Raw genomic sequence first — 21,370 nt, 5'->3', positions numbered from 1 at the left:
TATTGGAGAAAAAGTCATGTGAATGAGAACCGTGGGAAGGCTTTTGTAAATTATCTATATTTTAATACATGGATGAACAAACATAAGCCCTGTGCCAATTTTATGGATATTGTGTATTACAGTTATTGGGATGTAAGATTAGTAATTCTTTTGAATATATTGTGTGAAACAAAGAAGTCAATACAAGAATTTTAGATGTCGTTAAAGTTACGCTCTTTGCTATATAGTAATCTTTGGCCATGATTTAGTGAAAATTAACAGACCAATATAATAATTTGTGTGACCCCGGTAAATGCATTTGAAAATATCTGCAACAAGAGATGAAACTCTCATAAAAACTTGTATGAATGTATCAATAATTAGAGTTTACATAGCCTTTAATGGTGACTACGAAATAATTAATCATGGAATTCCAATCAAGGCGATTTTGGTTTACCCTGCAATCCAAGGACTTCCGTCTTCACTGACCTAGTGGCCTTGTTATGCAACAATATCACATTACCTTGTTAATTATTCCCCAACTGTATACCATATTATTGAGTATTTTAACGTAACAAGTGTTTTTTGAAAAATAGGAAAAAATAAAAAAATGGAAAGGTTAACTTCCTTCTGAGATAACATTTAACTATCTAATTATAAGCAATATTATATGCTACCATTCCTGACTATAACCCATAATTAATACTTCCCTTGAGAAGTAACATGTGATTACTAGACAAACAGCAGTTAGAAAGGAACTAGTTTTGTCTTTCCATCTTGTTCAGCAAGAAACTACTGCACTCGCAAAGTTGCACGAAGTTCAGAACTGTTTTCTCGATGAGAACTCCTTAAAAGAAGTAAAAACAATTACAAGTCAGAGTCAGACTTACTTCTATCCAGCAAAAGCCATCAAATTTTGAAATTTTTTATCAGATGCTATATACAACCTTCTTAAATAAAACTATTAAAAATGATATAAATTTCTAAAATAGCCTAGAAAATTATTAAGAACAATCTAGGAAAATTTATTTCAATCTTCTAATTTGTAGGTAGTTCTAGAAAAAGTTTTAGAATATTGTAAATATTTAAATATTTAACCATCCAAATACAATGGTGGAGGATGCCTATAAATAGGCATGCTATCATATTGTAAATGTTACAAAGAAATAATTAAGTTATCAATGCTCTATCTCTTAAGTGTCTTACTCAACTTTCTTCAACTATTATTTTTAACTATTCTAACTAACATATTTCAACTATCTTACTCATTTCACATACACTAAAAACTATCAGAATTTTTTTCTTTTGTTGTAGAATGTTGGACAGAAATTTTAATAGGAGGGGTTGGCTAACATGTAGTTTGGCAACTTACCTGAACTAGTATTCCCAATCCTTTCAACGACTCGTTTTTCAATTTGACACATGAAAATTATGACAATGATAATTGATAAGATCATGCAATCAAAATCTATCTCCTCTTGCCTCAGGAATCTGAATATCATGGTTTAATAAGCATTCAATTTGTGACGTGCAAGCAAGTGAAAACTACATAACTATCAGTGAAGAAAATGTGAGATGTTTTAAGCATGTATGAAACGAGAAATATCAACCCTGCCATTATAATGGCCACACAATTAATAGTTTCTCCAACCTGTACATACCACTTTCATTTTCAAGTGGTCATCATGTTAGCACAGCATACTGCATGTGGGTATAAATTGATTTCTCTCTCAAGTCTTAAGCAATCAACATCCTTGGTAAAGGCCTCTAAGACAATACCATGAGATCACTTATGAACCCTTGTCTGAATGATAGACACTAGAACCAATCAAATGGGCATCCACTGCTAAGTTCTAAAGCAAATACTCTCCACAAAGCTGCATTTATCTATATATACTCACCACTTCATTCACAAGGAACACAAATCAATTGCATCTTAAAGAATAAAAAATTAAGCAGTACTTATTTCTTTTAAGATCTCTGTCATCGTTCTTTACTTCCCAGTGTCATTTAACACAATGGGTTTCCACTTAAAGGGGTTGAAGGGTATTAGACGATCATCACTACCTACAACCCAAACAGCATCTAAAGGGGTTGAAGTCCCAAAAGGATATCTTGCTGTCTATGTTGGAGATAACATGAGGCGGTTTGTGATTCCTATATCATACTTGAACCAACCTTCATTTCAAGATTTATTGAGTCAATCAGAAGAAGAATTTGGATATTCTCATCCCAGAGGTGGCCTCACAATTCCATGTGGGGAGGATGTGTTCCTAAACATCACTTCTCACTTGAACGGGCTGTAACTCGTTAAAAGAAGACTAGGATAGATTAGATCAGAGAAAACTGTACAGGAGGCTCTTTCTTTTTATTTTCCATTTTAGTTTTTTCCTTCTACCATTCCTCTGAGAGTGGGAAGATGTTCATGAGAAATTACAATATTTAAGACGAGGTTGATGTAACATTTTAGCTTTTGTCATATCTCAATGAATTCCATTATTTGAAGTATTACTAGCAGATCAAAGTTAACGTGCATATGCTTCTAATTTAACACCACTAATTCTTTATGGCATCGCTTGCATTGTCCCAATCAAAAGGCATTATCACATGGCTTGTTAGTTGTTTCTGGCGAAACAACATGTGATATACCGGTCCTCCTCTTCTAAAGTATTTTACAGATGTTCACAAAGGTAATAGAAGATATTGCCCCATTTTGGAAGAAAACAAGAAAAATACTGATCAACATATATCGAATTATTATCCAGCAGTTGAACGAACCCCGTCCATCAACTGTATGATTATTTTGGAAATATTATTTCAGCAAACATTTTTGACTGCAATAATTGATATGGATCTCAAAACTATAGGTTAGCTGATTCAGGGTAAAACATTGGCTCACTAATAGAGGGAAAATAAAGAAATTTATGAAATACTAAATACAAAAGAAAACACTCCAAATCCAAACTTGTTTCATAGAGGTTCTTGAATTATAGATCTACTAGCTAATTATTCTTACAAGCAGAGAGAAAATCATTAAACAACCATTATCAGTACAAGTTACAGTCTTGAGAATAAGTTTGCCTGATAATGGAAAATCTTATGAATGCAGCTGTTGCTAGACTATCATGAAAAGATTGCAATTATTCAAAACTAAATACATAGAACTGATGAAATTAATAATTCAAATTCAAAAATAGACTATGTTTACGACTGGTGGGTCCAAACATATGCTATTCCTTTCTGATTTTACATGCATAAAATCTTCAGGTCACAATGACTAGTGTTCAAGACCCTGATAAAGGTTCCCTGTTGGCTTCTTTCATTTATGATCTATAGCCATCAACTTGTTGGGAGAAAATAAAAGAACGACACTGAAGGGAGAGAGAACGACACAACTACCATAATACCATATAATTCATGAACAAGGGTTTTTGCTAGCCACTTGTCAGCATTGAGCTACGTTATCGACAGGAAGAAAACATGTGACATGTCTAACGCATGGCTACAAAAAAGAGCAGCCACTGGACAAGCATTGAGCTTACCATGAGAATATCTCATTTTATTTCAAGTGGTACTCTATTATCCTTTCAATTGATTGTGGGGTTTTAACTCATTGAACTTTTGATCCTTCATAGAGGGATCTCAGACAACACCATGTGATCTTTTGTCTCATGGACCCATCCTTTAACCTCTCTATACTAAATGCCTTTCAAGAAACTCTTAAAACTATAAATACACCATCTTCCTGTTAAACCAACACAACTCATTTGCATACTCACGCATCAAAACTTAGATACATTCCTCTTAAATTTGAGAACTTCACCTTGTTCTTCAAAACATTTGAAATGGGTTTCCATTTACCTTCCATTAGAAGGGCTTCATTTACTGGTAGCCAAGCATCTTCAAAAGTTGTGAATGTGCCAAAGGGCTATCTTGCCGTGTATGTAGGAGAGAAAATGAAGCGTTTTGTGATCCCCATCTCATACCTAAACCAACCTGCATTTCAAGAATTACTAAGTCAAGTAGAGGGAGAATTTGGACATGACCATCCAAGGGGTGGTCTCACCATTCCATGCATGGAAGATGTCTTCTTGCAAGTTACATCTCAATTGAATGAGCTATAAATCATACCAAAGGATACTGAAATAGATTAGCTGACAACATGATGACAATTTTGTACATCATACACATTCTTTTATACTTTGTAGTTTTAGTATCAGGGATAACTCCATGATCGATAAACTATGAAAGGATAGTTTAGAGCAATTCTTCTTTGTCAAATATCAACGGCGTTCTGTCAAACATTAATGAAATGGTTCACTCTTCAAAGTTGTTTAAACGCTGCAGCTGCACCTTGGTTAGGTTGGCGAAATGCATGATCCCACATTACAAGTACATATAATGAAAAAATAGTTGTACCCCTAACTGATGTTATTTAAATGTTAACATGCTCCCACCACTTTTAGTTCTTTCATTCAATACTAGTCAACCAATGAATTCACCTAAAAGACGCATGTTGGCAAATGATTTAATGTTTCCGATGCAATGTTCTGCATCTCTAAACACCATCCAAAATGTAGTACTTCCTTTTAGAGAAACTTGAAATTCTGTTTCCCTTTAACAACTTCAGCTTTTCTCCTTAAAGGATAATAATTGAATCTTTTTCCAGCTTAATTATTGATTCACTCAACCCAACTTTTCAATCATATGGTTTCTTATTGGCTAAATACTAAAGCCGCAGATTCATATGGTTTCTTGACTCTTCAATCTCATTATTTTTTCACCGTAAAGACTGTTTTTGTTTGTAGAATCCTCATCCAGGCAGAGTAATTAAGCTGATCGTTGAAGTTTCAAAAGTTCTACATCTCTTCATCAGGCTCAGTTCTGAGTCAGTATTATTACACAACCTTTCACATTGATTAGAAATAGAGCCAAAATACTCTTTATAAGGGTTAGGATAATCCTTCTACGGGCTAGCTTTTGAGAGTGAGTTAGACTCAAGTTTCTTAATAGTAGTATCAGAGCTTAATCGATCTAGGTGACCTGCTCAAACGAGTATATGAACCGCAACCGAGTAAGTCAACAGTGTGAACTCATGGTAAGTGTGAAAAGTGTGAGTAAGTTAGGAGTTTATAAGGAGATGGGCCTATGTACCCATTGCCTTAAGGTTTTGGGGTTGCATTGTGGTATCCTGCAGCGAAATTAGACCCATAGGCCCAAGTTTCTTAACACTTCTAAAGCTTTTCTTGCAGTTAACAATAGTGCAGAAGTTTCATTTGCATTATTATTATAAGAAGGCTTTTCCAAATATAGAAAACCACTCAACATCACTAGTTTTTCTGTTTGAATGAAACGGTTTGGCTCACTTGTGTAGTCATATGTCAGGTGATCTAAGTGCTAGTTTAGAATGATACCATTTGTAGACCCTGCCTCCAACAATATGATGCTATTATAGCTTCCAAGAAGATTTCACTGTTTATAGGTATTAATTATTTCAAGAATTGGCAAGCAGCAAATATCACGTGCTAAACAAAAATATGAACTAAACATTTGATATGTTTAGATCATGTTTAGAACATGTTTAAAACAAGTGAAGCTGGCCATTAAAATCTCTTTCTTGGCCTACATTATGTAAAGTGGGGCACGTATTTTCATATCTCATGTCATCCTTGATGAAAATCTTCAAGACAATACCATGTGATCGCTAATGAACACTGTCTCTCCCTAAGCCCTGTCGAATAACCCATTCACTCTCCAATTTGATAGATAATGGTTTCCACCATCTATATATACATCCATCATTAGGTTTACAAGCAACACAAATCATTCTTGTACCGAAGCCACAGAATTCAAGTTCATTGCTTTCTTCTACTACTGTCAGGTCATTTTGTCGTTCATTGTGTGAAGAAACAAAATACAATGGGTTTTCGCTTACCAGGTATTAGACGATCATCATTTAGTGCATGCCAAGTATCTTCTTGCAAGGCAGTAGAAGTCCCAAAAGGGTATCTTGCAGTGTATGTTGGTGAGAAAATGAAGAGGTTCTTGATTCCAGTATCATTCTTGAACGAGCCTTTATTTCAGGAATTGCTTAACCAAGCTGAAGAGGAATTTGGTTACAATCATCCCATGGGTGGTCTCACAATTCCCTGCAAGGAGGATGTGTTCTTAGATATAGCTTCTCGCTTGAACCGGCTATAATTTATATTGCAAAAGATCCCAACATAGACTAGTTGAGACAACTTTGTACAGCAGGCTTTTCTTTTTTTCATTCTGTTGTTTCCTCTGAAATGGATAAAGGTCATCCGAATGAGAATCTCATGAAAATATATTGTTCATATTTATATGTTCTTTTATTATATTAAAATGAATTCTAATACATGCACAAGCGCAAGCCCCGCAGTACTTTAGGAGCCATGGTGTACGGCATAGTTGTGTGGATGCATAGTGATCCTTTCCAATATATTTTGAGACCACCCACAAAAAACAAGAATTTATTGTCCTGAAACATATATAAGTTGGTGACCAATATGAAAATTTATATGATTGTTTAATAAGAAAATTCAGTGCGTGGCATAGTACTTATTATAAGGGGCTAAAACTTACATAAAAATTTATCACCCATATCTTCACTTGAACAAATTGAAGTCAAAATGAATAAAGGAATATACTAATAATTGTTCCCAGCTTACAATAATGTCCAAATCAGCAATTAATTTTACATGTGACATTTGAAAGAGTTGGGTTGTGATGACACAGGTACTCCCCATACCCTGCACATGGACTTGCCGTCAAAGTGGTTATGAGAAAGCATATGCTATTATTGATTTTGAACAAAGTCATCCTAGAATATGCAACCACCGATCATAACTGGTATGCACCTCAAAACTGTAGTTTAGCTTATTTAGGGAAATATATTGGCTCACCTATTGAGGGAAAAAAATTAGAAACTTCATGAAATACTAAATACAACTTCATAAGTTTCCCTCAAATTTATTGCTTAAATATTATAAAAGAAAACACTCCAAATTCAAACTAGTTTCATAGAGGTTCGCGAATTATAGTTCTACTAGCTAATTATTCTTACAAGCAGAGAAAACCATTAAACAACCATTATCAGTACAAGTTACAGTCTTGAGAATAAGTTTGCTTGATAATGGAAAATCTTATGATTCCAGTTGTTGCTAGACTGTCATGAAAAGATTGGAATTGTTCAAATCTTAATGTATAGAACTGATGAAATTAATAATTCAATTACAAGAATAGACTATGTTTACGACTTGTGGGTCCAAACATATGCTATTCCTTTCTGATTTTACATGCATAAAATCTTCAGGTCACAATGACTAGTGTTCAAGACCTTGATAAAGGTTCACTTTTGGCACCTAAAATTTAGGATCTATAGTCATCAACTACCATATAATTCATCAACCAGACAGTTTTTGCTAGCCATGTATTGAGCTGTGTTATCAATAGGAAGAAAACACGTGACATGTCTAATGGATGGCTACAGAAATGTGTAGCCATTGAACAAGCATTAAGCTTACCTTGAGTATATCTCATTTTATTTCGAGTGGGTACTCTACTAGCCTTTCATTCAGAAGGTGGAGTTTTCACTCTTATGGAACTTTTGATCCTTGATAAAGGCATCGGAGACCACACCATGTGATCTTTCATCTCATGGACACCATGGGAATGTGCCAAAGAGCTATCTTGCAGTTTGGGATACCCATGCCATGTCGTAATCGCCTGAATTGACCACTTAAATAAATATCTATGATAGAAATGAATCACTGAGGAGTAACTATTATAACAACAACAATAAAATGGTAAAAAAATAAATATAATCTAATGTAAAAAATCCTTATGTAAGAAGTATTGTATTTAAATTTCATTTTTTAAATATTTTATATTAAATAAATTAAAATACTTATGTTCTAAATATTCAAACTCCCTATATTGCATTAAAAATATTTTCAGAGTTTTATAATAAGAAAATTGCATTAAAAATGCTTTAACATGTTTATTAATAAGAGGGAAGCAATAATAAATTGTTTATGGTCTGAAATTTCAACATGCTTCACTTGTTTCCGTAATGCATATGTATAATAACTCTAACTGATTTGTTTCTCTTGCCGCTGGGATCAGAAACAATAATTATTTGATTTTACGTAAGCCCGTCTATATTTTTTATATACGTGTCTCAAAAATCAAATTAATGCAGAATTAAGTTCAAAGTAATCATACATAATGAATATCCAAATTTACCTCTCAAGTTGACCCGTTATATTAAAGATTAAACGTAAATTGGGCAATCAAGTGCAGATTAAGTGTCTCCATAACATCTGGTGTGCCATGTCCTCTCAAGTTACCTTAGGACAGTTAAGAGCAATTTTTCTTATGTCAAATATCAATGACCATTTGTCTAATATTAGTGAATGTTTACCACACTCTTTTCCTTTGCTTATACACTTAAAAGCTGTTTAAGACTTGCGGATGCACCTGGGATGGGTTTGTGAAATGCTTGATCTCACACTAGCATGGAAATACCTGTTGTTTTATTATTCTAAAAAGGCTGTGCCAAATTTATAAGACCATTCTACATTAGTAGATTTACTATTTGAATTAAATGGATTGGCTCACGTGGAATCATATAATCTAAGTGCCAATTAGCATTATGCCACTTAAAGAGGTTGCTTCCAAACAATATGATGTTATAGCTTCCAAACAGAGTTCACTATTTATAGGTTTTATTTCAAGTACTAGTAAGCAGCAGCTACCACTTACTTTATAAAAATATGAACAAAACATTTGCTATGTTTTAGGCATGTTTAAAACATGTGAACCAGGTCATTACAGGTCTATTTGATAGGCCTACGTTTTGAAAAGTGGGGCATGTATTCTCATCTCATGACATCCTTAGATGAAAACCTTGAAGACAAGACCACGTGATCTCTAATGACACGGCCTCCGTTGACCAAAACAAAAACCCGGTCTCTCACTACGCATAAAAACCTATTCAGTCCAACTTGATAGATAATGGTTTACATATATATATCCGTCCTTGGGTTTACACAGATCACAAATCATTCTTGTACAAAAGCATCAGAATTCAAGTTCATTGCTTTATTCTACTACTTTCAGGTCATTCTATCGTTCATTGTGTGAAGAAACAAGACAATGGGTTTTCGCTTACCAGGTATTAGACGATCATCATTTAGTGCATGCCAAGTATCTTCTTGCAAGGCAGTGGAATTTCCAAAAGGGTATCTTGCAGTGTATGTTGGTGAGAAAACGAAGAGGTTCTTGATTCCAGTATCATTCTTGAACGAGCCTTTATTTCAAGAATTGCTTAACCAAGTTGAAGAGGAATTCGGTTACAATCATCCTATGGGTGGTCTCACAATTCCCTGCAAGGAGGATGTGTTCTTGGATATAGCTTCTTGCTTGAACCGGCTATAATTCATCACTGCAAAAGATCCCGACATAGACTTTTCTTTTGGTCAAGATCCTAACATAGACTAGTTGAGACAACTTTGTACAGGCACAGTAGGTGTTTCTTTCTTCTTCTTTTTATCAGGTTTCGTCTGAAGTGGAAAAACGTCCTCTGTATGAGAACCTAATGAAACTACGTAGTCAGAATTATCTGTTGTTTTTGTCTATTTGAATGAACTCAAAAACATGCACAAGCACAAACCCTGTACTGAGAGACACTCTGCATCTCGTATTTATGGGGATGAGTAGTAACTCTTGACATATTCTGTGACCAGCCAAAGACGAATCAAGAATTTGCTGTCCTACAACGTACAGAAAGTTTACGACCATGATGAATGTCCTCCGGTTTTAGGTATAGGCATATAATGCCTTAATACATAGCAGAAACTCGGGCCCAAAAACAATGAATGTTCAACTATCAACGTAAAACAGATTAATATGAAAATTCAGTGCGTGACAATACTTGTTACCTGGGTTTAATCTTACATAAATAACTACAACCTCCATCTTTACCTGGACAAATTGAAGTCAAAATGATTAAGCAATACTAATAATTGATCCCACATTACAATAATGTCTAAATTAATTTTACTTGTGACGTTTGAAAGAGTTGGGCTGTGATGAACACATTCACGAGGACTCCCCATCCACTTCACATGGACCAGTCGTTGAAGTAGTTGCGAGAAAGCTCATGCCATTGATTTTGAATAGAGTTGTCCTAGAATATGCACCCAATGGAGACCCTTAATTTCCAGGTCCTAGTAGCCAGCCAGCATTTCTGGAATCATGATAATCTCATTGTTTTTAAATGACAAAACATTTACTACTAGCGAAGAGTGTGACTAGACAAGAGGAATTGCACTTCACGTTGTCTATAGACTTGTATTTCTGAACAAATAGCCTTTCACTAAAGCTATATAATATGGACACGGAATTAACTAGTCAAAACAGAAGGTAAACCAATCGACTAACAGCATCAGGTTTACCACTAAGTATTATAAGATAACATAAAGCATATATTTCGATACACTATTCAAATGAAACTGCTAAGTACGCTAGAGCAGACACTTGATCGAATGACGTATCCTAATCTTAATATTTAAGAAATAGTAACTATACATAATGATTCATGAATCTTATTCTTTGCCCCCATGTCTCTGAAATCGACCAGAGGCTATCCCGTATGCATTTTATAAATTCTCATTTCTTCCATTTATTGCTAGTTCTCACATATTTAATCGGCGAATATACTATACAACTAATGCAGGATCATAGTAAAAAATAGCTTTCTGCCTATAACTTGGAGTGCAGACCGTGTGATCCTTTAAATGCTTATGTCTCTCACAATTACCTGCCCAATTTTCTTGACATCAAAGACTTTGTTCTCATGCTTCTATTTCTAACCTGCATATCATACGCTTTTTTGACCCAACTTAATTGAGAACCAAAAAATCTTCGAAGTGCTAAATTGTAAATCAATATTGTTGTGATGGCTATTTGTTTGCCTAGTGTCTTAAGTGCTAAATATTCACTGATCTAAGTTGTTCGAGAATCAAGCAGCTTAAAAATTACTGGATGTTCCTAAAGAATGCTTTGCTGTGTATGTAGAAAAGTTAGACAAAAAAAAAAGTAATTCCAATGTCATTTTTTAATCAGCCATCATTTCAAGAACTACTAAGTATAGCCAAGGAAGAATTTGGCTCCAGTCATAGCCTTACAATTCTCTGCAGAGAAGACATTTTCATTAATCTCACCTCTGCCTTGCATAGACTGTTATAACTGGGCTAAACTAAAACCGAATAAAATTTTTGGATTTTTTTTTTTTCCTTTTAACATGGGGTTGAGAAAAGTTGGCCCGTGCCAATGGTTACTAAAAAGTGATTAAGTTCCTCTCACAAGTCTTGTCTTTCTTTTTATTCTTTTGCACCAAAAAAATATTGTAATTATCAATTGATCAAAAACATAAGTGAACAACAATTAGAATTAATTGGTTGTACACTCACATGTTACGTCAACTTGTTTTCTTTATTTATTTATTTTCAATAGGAAATAGATGAATATAAAGCCAATATCTCTCTTTTGAAAATAGTGTTCCAATGAAGATTTGAAGTAGTAGTGGTATTTCAAATACACTTTCAAAGGATTATTGAGGCTAAACTCAGGTTAGAATTAATCTCCCTTTGGCAAAATGATCAGACTGCTAACAGATAGCCACTAAAGTGCCAAAACTGACTGCAGTTCCTCCACAACACTTTTCCCCATGCACAGCCACGTAATCTCATCAACTTGTTCAGAACTTCGCATAAAACAGGACAAATCCTATAAAATCCAATTGGAAGTTAGAACACCTAAAGGATATGTTTGAATGTGTTATGCAATAGGACAGATCCTATAAATAGTTATGTAGATGTATGTTAGTAAAGCTTTCAGATATATTTTGAGATCACTCAAAAGACAAAACAAGAATTTAACTGTCCTGCAACTTATTGAAATGATTATATTTAATCAATGGCTATGATAAATGTCCTTTTTCTTTTCTTTTTCTTCCTCCTATAGGTATGTGATACCTGAATTTTTCATCCGATAATATATGGGAATGAGAAAGTTAAACTCGGACCATGATGAATGTTCAACTATCAACATGAAGATATTAATATAAAAATTTCAGGGGGCAACAATTTTGTTTCCAGGGTCTAAATCTTACCTTCAAATTTGTCGCCCTATACTTTTCTGAAATAATTAAAGTCAAAATGAATCAACAAATATACTAATAATTGATCCCAGCTTACGACTCAACAATTAATTTTACATGAAAGAGTTGGATTGTCATGAAGACTAAAATCACAAGGACTCCCTGTGCACTTCACATGCACTTGTCGTCAGAGTAGTTGAGAGAAAGCACTTGCTGTTGATTTAGAAAATTCATCTTAGAATACGTAACCATTCAACCCTTGATTTCAATATCCTAGCAGCCAACCCATGTTTCTAGAATCATCATAATCTCTTGTATTTAAAATTTTAAATGACAGAAAACGTTTGCTACTAGCAAAGAGTGTGACTAGGCAATAGGAATGGTAACTTCACATTATGTACAGACATATTTCCACAAAAATAGCCTTCCACTAGAGCCATATATAATATGGACACAGAATTAACTTATCAAAACAGATGGTAAACCCTGCAAATAATTGAGTTCAAGTTTACAAATACTTATCCAATTATGAGAACTATTCCATTTCTAAACTTTTAGGTCTGGCAACAAATAATGTTAGATAGCAACAAATCATGTATTTCAAATTGCTATCCAAGTGGAATTTTATGCACAATAGTGTAGAAAGTACGCAATGGTCGAGCCAAATGGAACATTCCTGTACACTTATTTGAATGACCAATTCAAATCTAACCATTTAAAAACAACTAGCATGCATGATAAGCCACTAATCTTATCCTTTCCCCCAAGCCTCTAAAATCAACCATAGGCTTTGTCATATACATCTCACAAATTATCTTATTGGTCACACCTATATCTAGTTCTCAAATAAATGGTTAGCCAATACCCTTTAGTTACAGCTAATGCACGATTCAAGTAATTAAAAGCTTCCTTGCTTATAACTTGATGGAGTGAAGACCGTGTGATCCTCTGAATACTAATATCTCTCGCAATTACCTGCCCAATTTCTTTCACATCAATGACATTTTGCCCATGCTTATATTTCTAACCATAAATACACAGTGCTAGTCAAGACTATTGTGATGGCTATTTGTTTGACTATTGTGTTAAGTACTACAAACATCACTTGATGTCTCTAAAGGATATTTTGCAGCATATGCAGGATAGGTTAATAAAAACAAAAACAGAGAGATATGTAGTATCAGTGTCCTTTCTTAATTAGCCCTCATTTCAAGAACTGCCAGATATAACCAAGATAGAATTTGGCTGCGATCATCCAATGGATGGCCTCACAATTCCCTGCAGAGAAGATATTTTTATTAATCTCATCTATAGCTTACATAGACTATGATGAGGGAGCAAAATTAAATCTGAAGCTGAACCTTAATTTTATCCTTTTAACATGAGCTTAAGAAAAGTGGCCCCAAGCAAAAGGTTACTGAATGGTGATAAATTTCTGCTTGTAAGTCTTCCCTTTTTTCCCCATTCTTTTGCTCCAAAAAATATTATAGTTATCAATTGATCAAAAATATCAGCAAACAAAAATTATAATTCATTGGTTGTATGCTGTCATGTTTCACTGCTAATAATTGTCTGGTACCTACATCCTTATTTGGAATTGGAAGTACCTACGATAGCCTCAAGGAGCATTGTATTGGATAAAAAAGCTAAGATTACTCTGGGAATATATTATTCCAACCAATCTTACATAATATGCAAGAAGGGTTAATCACCAACAGGCTAAAAACAAACACCACTGGGGCAATAGTATTGATCAAGGAATTTGACATTCTATTTATTGCAACCATCCAACTTAATCCTTTAGGGTATGTTTGGAAGTTAAGTTTTGAAAGAAAGAAAGGGGAGGGTAAATATTTTATATTTAAATTAAGAGAGTTATACAACGTTTATTAAAGTAAACAAAATATTGTGCTAATCTATTATTTTATTTCTTTTATTTTAAAAATCATCAAATAAGAAATTATTTTTTAAAAATGATAATTTTTTCCTCTCTTTCTTTCCTTTTCAAAACTCAACTCTCAAGCATACCGTTAGACTCAGATTTCTTCCACAGGATATTTCAATAACTATATATATATATATATATACTCTTAAATTAATCCTTGAAATTATAACAATAAAACATTTTGGTCCTTGAAATTTTAAAAGTACATGATTAGTCCTGACTTGCCAAAACGCGATTAACTTAATCCTTTCTGTACAAAATGACAGTAAAAAATAACTAAAATAAACGACTTTTTACAAAGTTAGAGATTAACATAAGTTTTAAAAATTTAAAGGATTAAACTGTGATAGCCCAAAGAACTAGGAGTTTACTCCATAACTTTCAGTAGGGCAGTTAATTGAGGTTGTAGCGCCTAGGACAGGCCTACCCAATTTTATCATTAACTGCATCTTAGAAAGAATCAAATAGCCACGTTTCTGTTTCCCAAATATAATAATTATAATAAGTAATAGTCAAATTTGAACCCATCTTGGAATTGCCCATTTAATTTGAATTTTTAAGCCCGAACATAAATATCCGAGCCGGGGTCTGTCCTAAGAAGACATGCAAAGGGATATTTAGTCAGAAAAAGAGATAGAGAGGATCAAAACTTTCCATCTCTATAAAAACACACCGAGATGCTACATCTTTTTCCGAGTTTAGGAACTGTAAAGGGACAATTCAACGATTGAGTGGAAAACTAATGTAGTGAATCGAGTTAAAGCGTGAAAAATACCTTCTAATTTAATTGTTGAAGTGAAGAATCTGAGCATGACAGGGCACAGCCAATGCCCACACCGCACAAATTCAGAGTAAGACGTTGCATTTGGGGAAGCATCCTGTCCTGTAAGATTTTTTCGCTTGGATAGAAAAATAATAATAATAAAATATATAATGAATTAGACGAGAAGTAAATATATACGAGTTTAGGGGGGAAAATTGAGGTGAGAATTTCGAATTTAAAAAAAAAAAAAGGAAATTAGCCTAATCCATTTTTTTAGTGCGTCTGAATATGCATAAATATAATTTGAACATTGAAATGACAAAATCGCTCAACTGATCCCGTTTTGCCCCGTCATATATCCACCAAAAAAATAGGTTTGGTTCAACCCATTTTGTTTAATTAGTGAATAAACCTGCTTAAATATTTAAAAATTTAAAATCATATAAATTAAATAAAAAAGAGAATTGCAGTACATATATATATATATATATATATATATATATACGAACGCACGAGTGTGTTAGTGTATGCATGTGAAGTACATTAAATATCACACGGTACAAGATTGTTTGTAATATATATCGATTAGTAAACAGAACTTGTTAAGACTGAACTAGTTGTACAACTAAGGCCTCTCTGATTGGATGCACGGTAGGACATGCTTATTTGATTAATTTATCTTTCTATTTTTGTAGAATATTGCGACTGCACGATGGAGTATTAAGGGAAGTTTGAGAGAAAGGATGACTAAGAAATATATTTTGAAACGATAAAACAATATTTTTCGTTCTTCTCCCAATTGATCAGTTCCAATATGATCAGGATATATGTTCCCAATGTACACCCGTGCAATCTCAGAAGCTTGTTCTCAACTTCAGCTGAACAGATCATATAAAAGCCAATTGGAAATTGGAACATCTCAAGAATATGTATGCATGAATCCGTCCCATGCAATGCAAGTTTTCCAAAAGCATAATGTTCAGTATTTTTCATTTTTAGTTGTTGAGTTAATTTATACCCTTGTTTTTCCAGTTAACCTTTTATTGTTAGTGGTCCTTCTCGTTAATAACCATTTTTTGAAGTTCGACTACAAAATTTTAGACAACTAGGGAGCACATTCAAATTACATATGCCACAAATGGACAAACAGTCAAAAGGGTTTACGGTATTGCCAAATTCCTCTATGATCTAGAACATTGTTGACATCTGTGAGCTGACCAAGACGAGTAGTATTCTATAGTTTAGTCAGAAAAAAGAAAACAATGAGATGAGATCAGGAAGTTTAAAGTGAAGCCCTATAAATAGTCAATTGTCTCTAATAAATCCAAGCCTAAAAGCTGTCTGAATTAAATTTGAATGTAGTTTGGTTTTGATGTGACTAGGAAATAATTCATCAGGGAGATAGAATTTCGATCAGTGGACTTCCACTCTGATTAGATCAGTATAATCAGTACATGTTTTGCACGGCAAATAGCCAGATGGTTTTTGAGAGAAAATGTGGATCTAACCAATTAGATTTCCATCGTACAAAAGAGTGGTTGACACTATACCCAAATGGAACTCTAATTAATTTTGCTCACTGGCCCATTTATATGATCATCTTATCAAGAAATAGTAGTCTCGCATTATGATTAGATCAATGGGGTTTACCTATCAATCAGTGGAGTTGTATTATGATTAGACTAGTACAAATTAGTATATGTTATTGCACAGCTAATAATCAGATGATATTTGAGGGGAATTGTGGATCTAATCTAACCAATTACATTTCCACCGTACAAGTGGTAGAAACTTGCATTTATATCATCTATGTTTAATTCCACATATAGGTGATCTCTAAGAAATTATCAGCCTCTGTAATAAATAAGCAGAGAAGGTCATCAACACGTTTTTGTCAACAAGTTTGAGTACACATTGCGTGATCTTTTGAATGCAAATGGCCCACACTAATAAACCATGTCTAATTCCACTAGTGATTCTCTCCCACGCTTTCATCTATAAATACACAGCATATCTTACCTTTCCCACCCAACTCAATTGTGAAAAACTTAATAAAAAACCTCTTGCAAGTTCCAACCAATACTACTTTGATGGCTATTCGTTTGCTTAGAGTTTTGAGTGCTAAGCACCTTCTTCGCCGAACTAATCTGTTTGCAAATCATGCAGCTCCAACATCATTGGATGTGCCTAAAGGGCACTTTGCTGTGTATGTAGGAGAGGGTGAAAAGAAGAGATATGTAATACCAGTGTCATTGTTGAATGAACCTTCATTTCAAGAACTGCTAGATATAGCGGAGGAAGAATTTGGCTTCACTCATCCAATGGGTGGCCTTACAATTCCCTGCACAGAAGACATTTTCGTTAGCATCACCTCTGGCTTACATAGGCTATGACATGCAGCCATAGTAAATACCAAGACAGTTTTTTGTTTTTTGCTTTTTGCCTCTTGTTTTTGGTCCAATGCTTTTTGCCTCTGTGAACATGGGGTTGAGAAAAGGTTGACCCATGCAGGAAGGTTTACTATGCAATTGGATTTTTAGATTATATTGCATATGTATCATAGGCAAAGAACGTCACTTAAAAAAATGGATAAAAAACATGTTTTTCCATATTGTTTATAGTTCATTTTATTTTTATTTTTAAGACCCTCTCCTTTTTCATTGCTGATACTTATCTACGTACAAATCTGGAATTGAAACTAACTTTGATAGAAACTTTTTATTGTTTAATGACTATTTTGAACCCCTTGCGTAAGATGACACGTCCAACCTTAATAATCCCACGAACCAATCTTCTGACGTCATGGATATGCTGCCACGTGCAAGATGTTTTGTGCTGTCTTGAGGATTCACACCCCCCCCCCCCCCCAATTCGCAACCACAAAGTTTGTAACTTTTTTCCTGTAACTTCTGGTAATCGAAAATTTGAAAGGCTTGAAACGCAGTGCATTAAAGGGGAAATAGGGAACTCATGTGCAACAAATACGAGTACTCTTCATATTTTTTGTTTAATTAATATTATAAAAAATAAATTCAATCCAATTTAATAAAAGAATTTGATTTTTTTTAGTTTTTGAATTTTTTTAGTTTATTTGATAAATTTATACTAGATAAAATCCTTTTATGAGCACCCCCAGCTGAACTAACAGAATAAGGTGGTTTTTGGCAATGGGTTATAGTATTAGCAATGATAGCAAATGCAATGGTAGAAGTAATAATGCTTATGGCGACAGCAACAATAATGGCAACAAATAAACAAGAAGCAAGAAACAATAATTCAAAGATAAAGATTGTTTGTATTCTGCATGGATCGACTTGTAAACAATGGGCAGCAGAAAAAGTTGTGGTATGACTTGACTAATTGTACTGTGTTAAGACAAGTACTCTCTAGTTAGATGCATTGTGGGACATATGTACGTCATTTATTTTTCTCTTCCTTCATGAACATTACAAATGCACGAAAGAGTATTGAGGGTATGCTCAGAAATGATGACTGAGCATTATGCATCTTAATTCTCAATTACAGAACTCGCATATTAACATTAACAATCACTTTCTGCTTCATTATTTCCTTTTTCTTTACATGTCCAACGTAATTCAGTTTTTGCATCAATGTCGTGTAACTAGCAATCTCTCAGCCATTAAGAAACTATGCTCATGCTCTTCGCTTCCTATGTTTTCCACACCAACTCATTCATGCCTTCATAAGAATAATAACAACAATCGCTCAACAATTTCTTCAAATGCATCAACTCCACCAACCCACTAACACTTCATTGTCATAATATCTTATTTCTGTCACAGAGGTTTCCCTTTTCTCACTCTCATTCTTATTGGCCACACACACCTATTTCTTGTTTTCACATAATTGGCCATCCAATATCCTTTAGTTACAACTAATGCACAACTCAAGCAATCAACACCTTTCTGCCAGTAACTTGGAGTATATATAGACCGTGTAATCCTTTGTCTCTCACAATTACCTGCCCAATTTCCTTCTCATCACCAATCACATTTTTCTCATGCTTTTATTTCTGCCATTAATACACAGAAATTGTGATGGCTACTTGTTTGCCTAGTGTCTTAAATGCAAAACACATTTTTTGCCGATCTTATTTGTTGGTAAATCAAGCAGATAGCTGCGACATCACTGTATGCTCCTGGAGGATATGTACGTAGAACCAGTGTCTCATTTCAAGAACTGCTAAGTATTGGCCTCACTATGATCTTCAAAGAAGATATTTTCTTTAATCTCACCTATGGCCAAATTAAATCTAAAGATGAAATTTTAGTTTTATTCGTTTGTTAGGGGGTTGGGAAAAGTGGCCCCAAGCAAAGAATTCTTGATGAATACGAAGCTAATATTACTTTTGAAAATACTTTACTAATGAAGAATTTGGGTAAAAAAGGGATGCTTAAATCCCCTTACAAAGAATTATAAGGCTAAACTCAGGCAAGAATCAATCCTTCTTTGCCAAACACTCTTGACTGCCAACCTGAAGCCTCTGGAGAAGCTGAGTGCCAGAACTGACTGCAGCTTCTCAGCAACACTATGAGGTATTACATGTGTATTGTGTACGGTTTGTAGTCTCATTTCTCTGATCATCTCAGTTAGAGTGGTTAGTGCAATTTATTATTCTTTCATCTATATATAATTATATATAGACCCTCCCTAACATAACTAGAAACACTTTTCCCGTTAATTTTGTGTTGTTAGTGCTCATTCTCGTTAATAATCTTTTCTTTCTTGAATTCCATTAAACTCAAACAGCTAGGAGCATATTCAAAGTATATTCGTCACTAATGGACAGAACAGTGAATGGGTTTACCGTACTACCACCAAGTTCCTCAATACATGGCCTAGTATTTTTAGGACATACGTGATCTGACCAAGTAGTATCCTAGAGTTTAATCAGAATATATATATACTGGAAGAGTGGGATTCATTTTCAAGTGAAGCTCTAAAACTCAGTCAATTGTCTCTAATAAATCCAAGACTAAAAGCTGTCAGAATTTAATTTGAATCTAGCTAGGTTGATTGTGACAAGGAGATAATTGATCATGGAAATCCAATCAGTGAACGTGCATCCTGATTAGATAAGTACAATGAGTACGTATATGTTCTGCACGGCAAATAATCAGATGGTATTTGAGAGGAAATGTGGATCTAACCAATTAGATTTCTGTCGTACAAAAGAGTGGTTGACATTATACCCAAATGGAACTCTAATCAATTTAGGTCACTCTGGCCCATATATATCAATTAATCAAGAAATAGTAGAATCACGTTATGATTAGATCAATGGGGTTTACAGTTCAATCAGTGGACTTGCATTATGATCAGATTAGTACAAATCAGTACATGTTTTGCATGGCAAATAAAATCAGATGATACTTAAGGGAAACTGTCGATCTAATATAACCAATTAGATTTCAACGTACAAAAGAGTGGTAGAAGCTTGCATTTATATCACCCATGTTAACTTAATTTTGTAAGCCATCTATAGGTGTTCTCTAACTCTAAGAAGTGGTCAACATTGCAATAAAAAAAAAAAAGTGAAAGTGAGGGTCATCAGCACGTTTTCGCCAATAAGTTTGAGTACACACCGCGTGGTCTTATGAATGCACTTGTCCCACACTAACAAACATGCCTAATTTCACCACTGATTCTTCCAAACTCTTTCATCTATAAATACAAAGCATTATCCTAAGCTTTCTTTACCCAACTCAATAGTGAAAAACAAGAACCTCTTCCAAGTTCTATCCAATACTACTGGGATGGCTATTCGTTTGCCTAGTGTTTTGAGTGCTAAACACATTCTTCGCCGATCTAATCTATTTGCAAACCATGCAGCTTCAACATCATTAGATGTGCCTAAAGGGCACTTTGCTGTGTACGTAGGCGAGAGTGAGAAGAAGAGATTTGTGATACCAGTGTCATTGTTGAATCAGCCTTCATTTCAAGAACTATTAAGTATAGCGGAGGAAGAATTTGGCTTCAGCCATCCAATGGGTGGCCTTACAATTCCATGCACAGAAGACATTTTCGTTAACATCACCTCTGGCTTACATAGACTATGACATGCTGCCAAAACCCAAAAGTTAATCTCAAAACAAAGTTTGGTGTTTTGGTTTTTGCCTTTCAATTTGGGGTTGAGAAATTTGACCCAACAGAAAGGTTTTCCATGCAATTGGATTTTTCAGATTATATTGCACATGTATCATTGGCAAAGAATACCGCTGAGAAAAAAGTGGATTACAATCATGATTGTATTCCATATTCCTTCTTTTATTTCTTTCTTCATGAACTTGAAGCCAATGCTTCCTTGTTGTCAGAAAATGCAATGGATAGGATCAAACTAACCAATATCAATTGTTGAATTCCACAACGATTCATCTTTATAAAACACTTGGCGGCATGCTGTCTCTTTTTTCATGTTAGTATATGTAAAGGGGCAATTCATTGATTTGAGTGGCAAACTAAACTTGTGGAGTGA

The 21,370-nt window shown here is 34.3% G+C and overlaps 3 protein-coding genes across 3 annotated transcripts; all 3 read left to right on the top strand.

The window, feature by feature from the left end:
• The first annotated feature begins 28 nt into the window (after window positions 1–28).
• On the top strand, window positions 29–4,103 carry LOC113865307 (auxin-induced protein X10A-like). Its single transcript, XM_027499770.1, has 3 exons — window positions 29–2,235; window positions 2,427–2,431; window positions 3,795–4,103. Exons 1-3 carry the CDS (start codon window positions 1,998–2,000, stop codon window positions 4,101–4,103), a joined length of 552 nt encoding a protein of 183 aa, XP_027355571.1. The 5' UTR covers window positions 29–1,997.
• Window positions 4,104–5,898: 1,795 nt separating this feature from the next.
• Window positions 5,899–9,441, top strand: LOC113865308 (auxin-induced protein X10A-like). Its single transcript, XM_027499771.1, has 3 exons — window positions 5,899–6,143; window positions 8,700–8,711; window positions 9,150–9,441. The coding sequence occupies exons 1-3, from the start codon at window positions 5,899–5,901 to the stop codon at window positions 9,439–9,441; spliced, it is 549 nt and encodes a 182-aa protein (XP_027355572.1).
• A 7,523-nt stretch (window positions 9,442–16,964) lies between these two features.
• LOC113865304 lies at window positions 16,965–20,954 on the top strand. Its single transcript, XM_027499767.1, has 2 exons — window positions 16,965–17,234; window positions 20,619–20,954. Exons 1-2 carry the CDS (start codon window positions 16,965–16,967, stop codon window positions 20,952–20,954), a joined length of 606 nt encoding a protein of 201 aa, XP_027355568.1.
• The last annotated feature ends 416 nt before the right edge of the window (window positions 20,955–21,370 follow it).

Source organism: Abrus precatorius, unplaced genomic scaffold (genome assembly GCF_003935025.1).
Source record: "Abrus precatorius isolate BTA unplaced genomic scaffold, Abrus_2018 Scaffold4, whole genome shotgun sequence".
Classification (NCBI taxonomy): domain Eukaryota; kingdom Viridiplantae; phylum Streptophyta; class Magnoliopsida; order Fabales; family Fabaceae; genus Abrus; species Abrus precatorius.
Note: the sequence above shows the minus strand (reverse complement) of the source record. Positions and strands in the feature narration are given on the sequence as shown.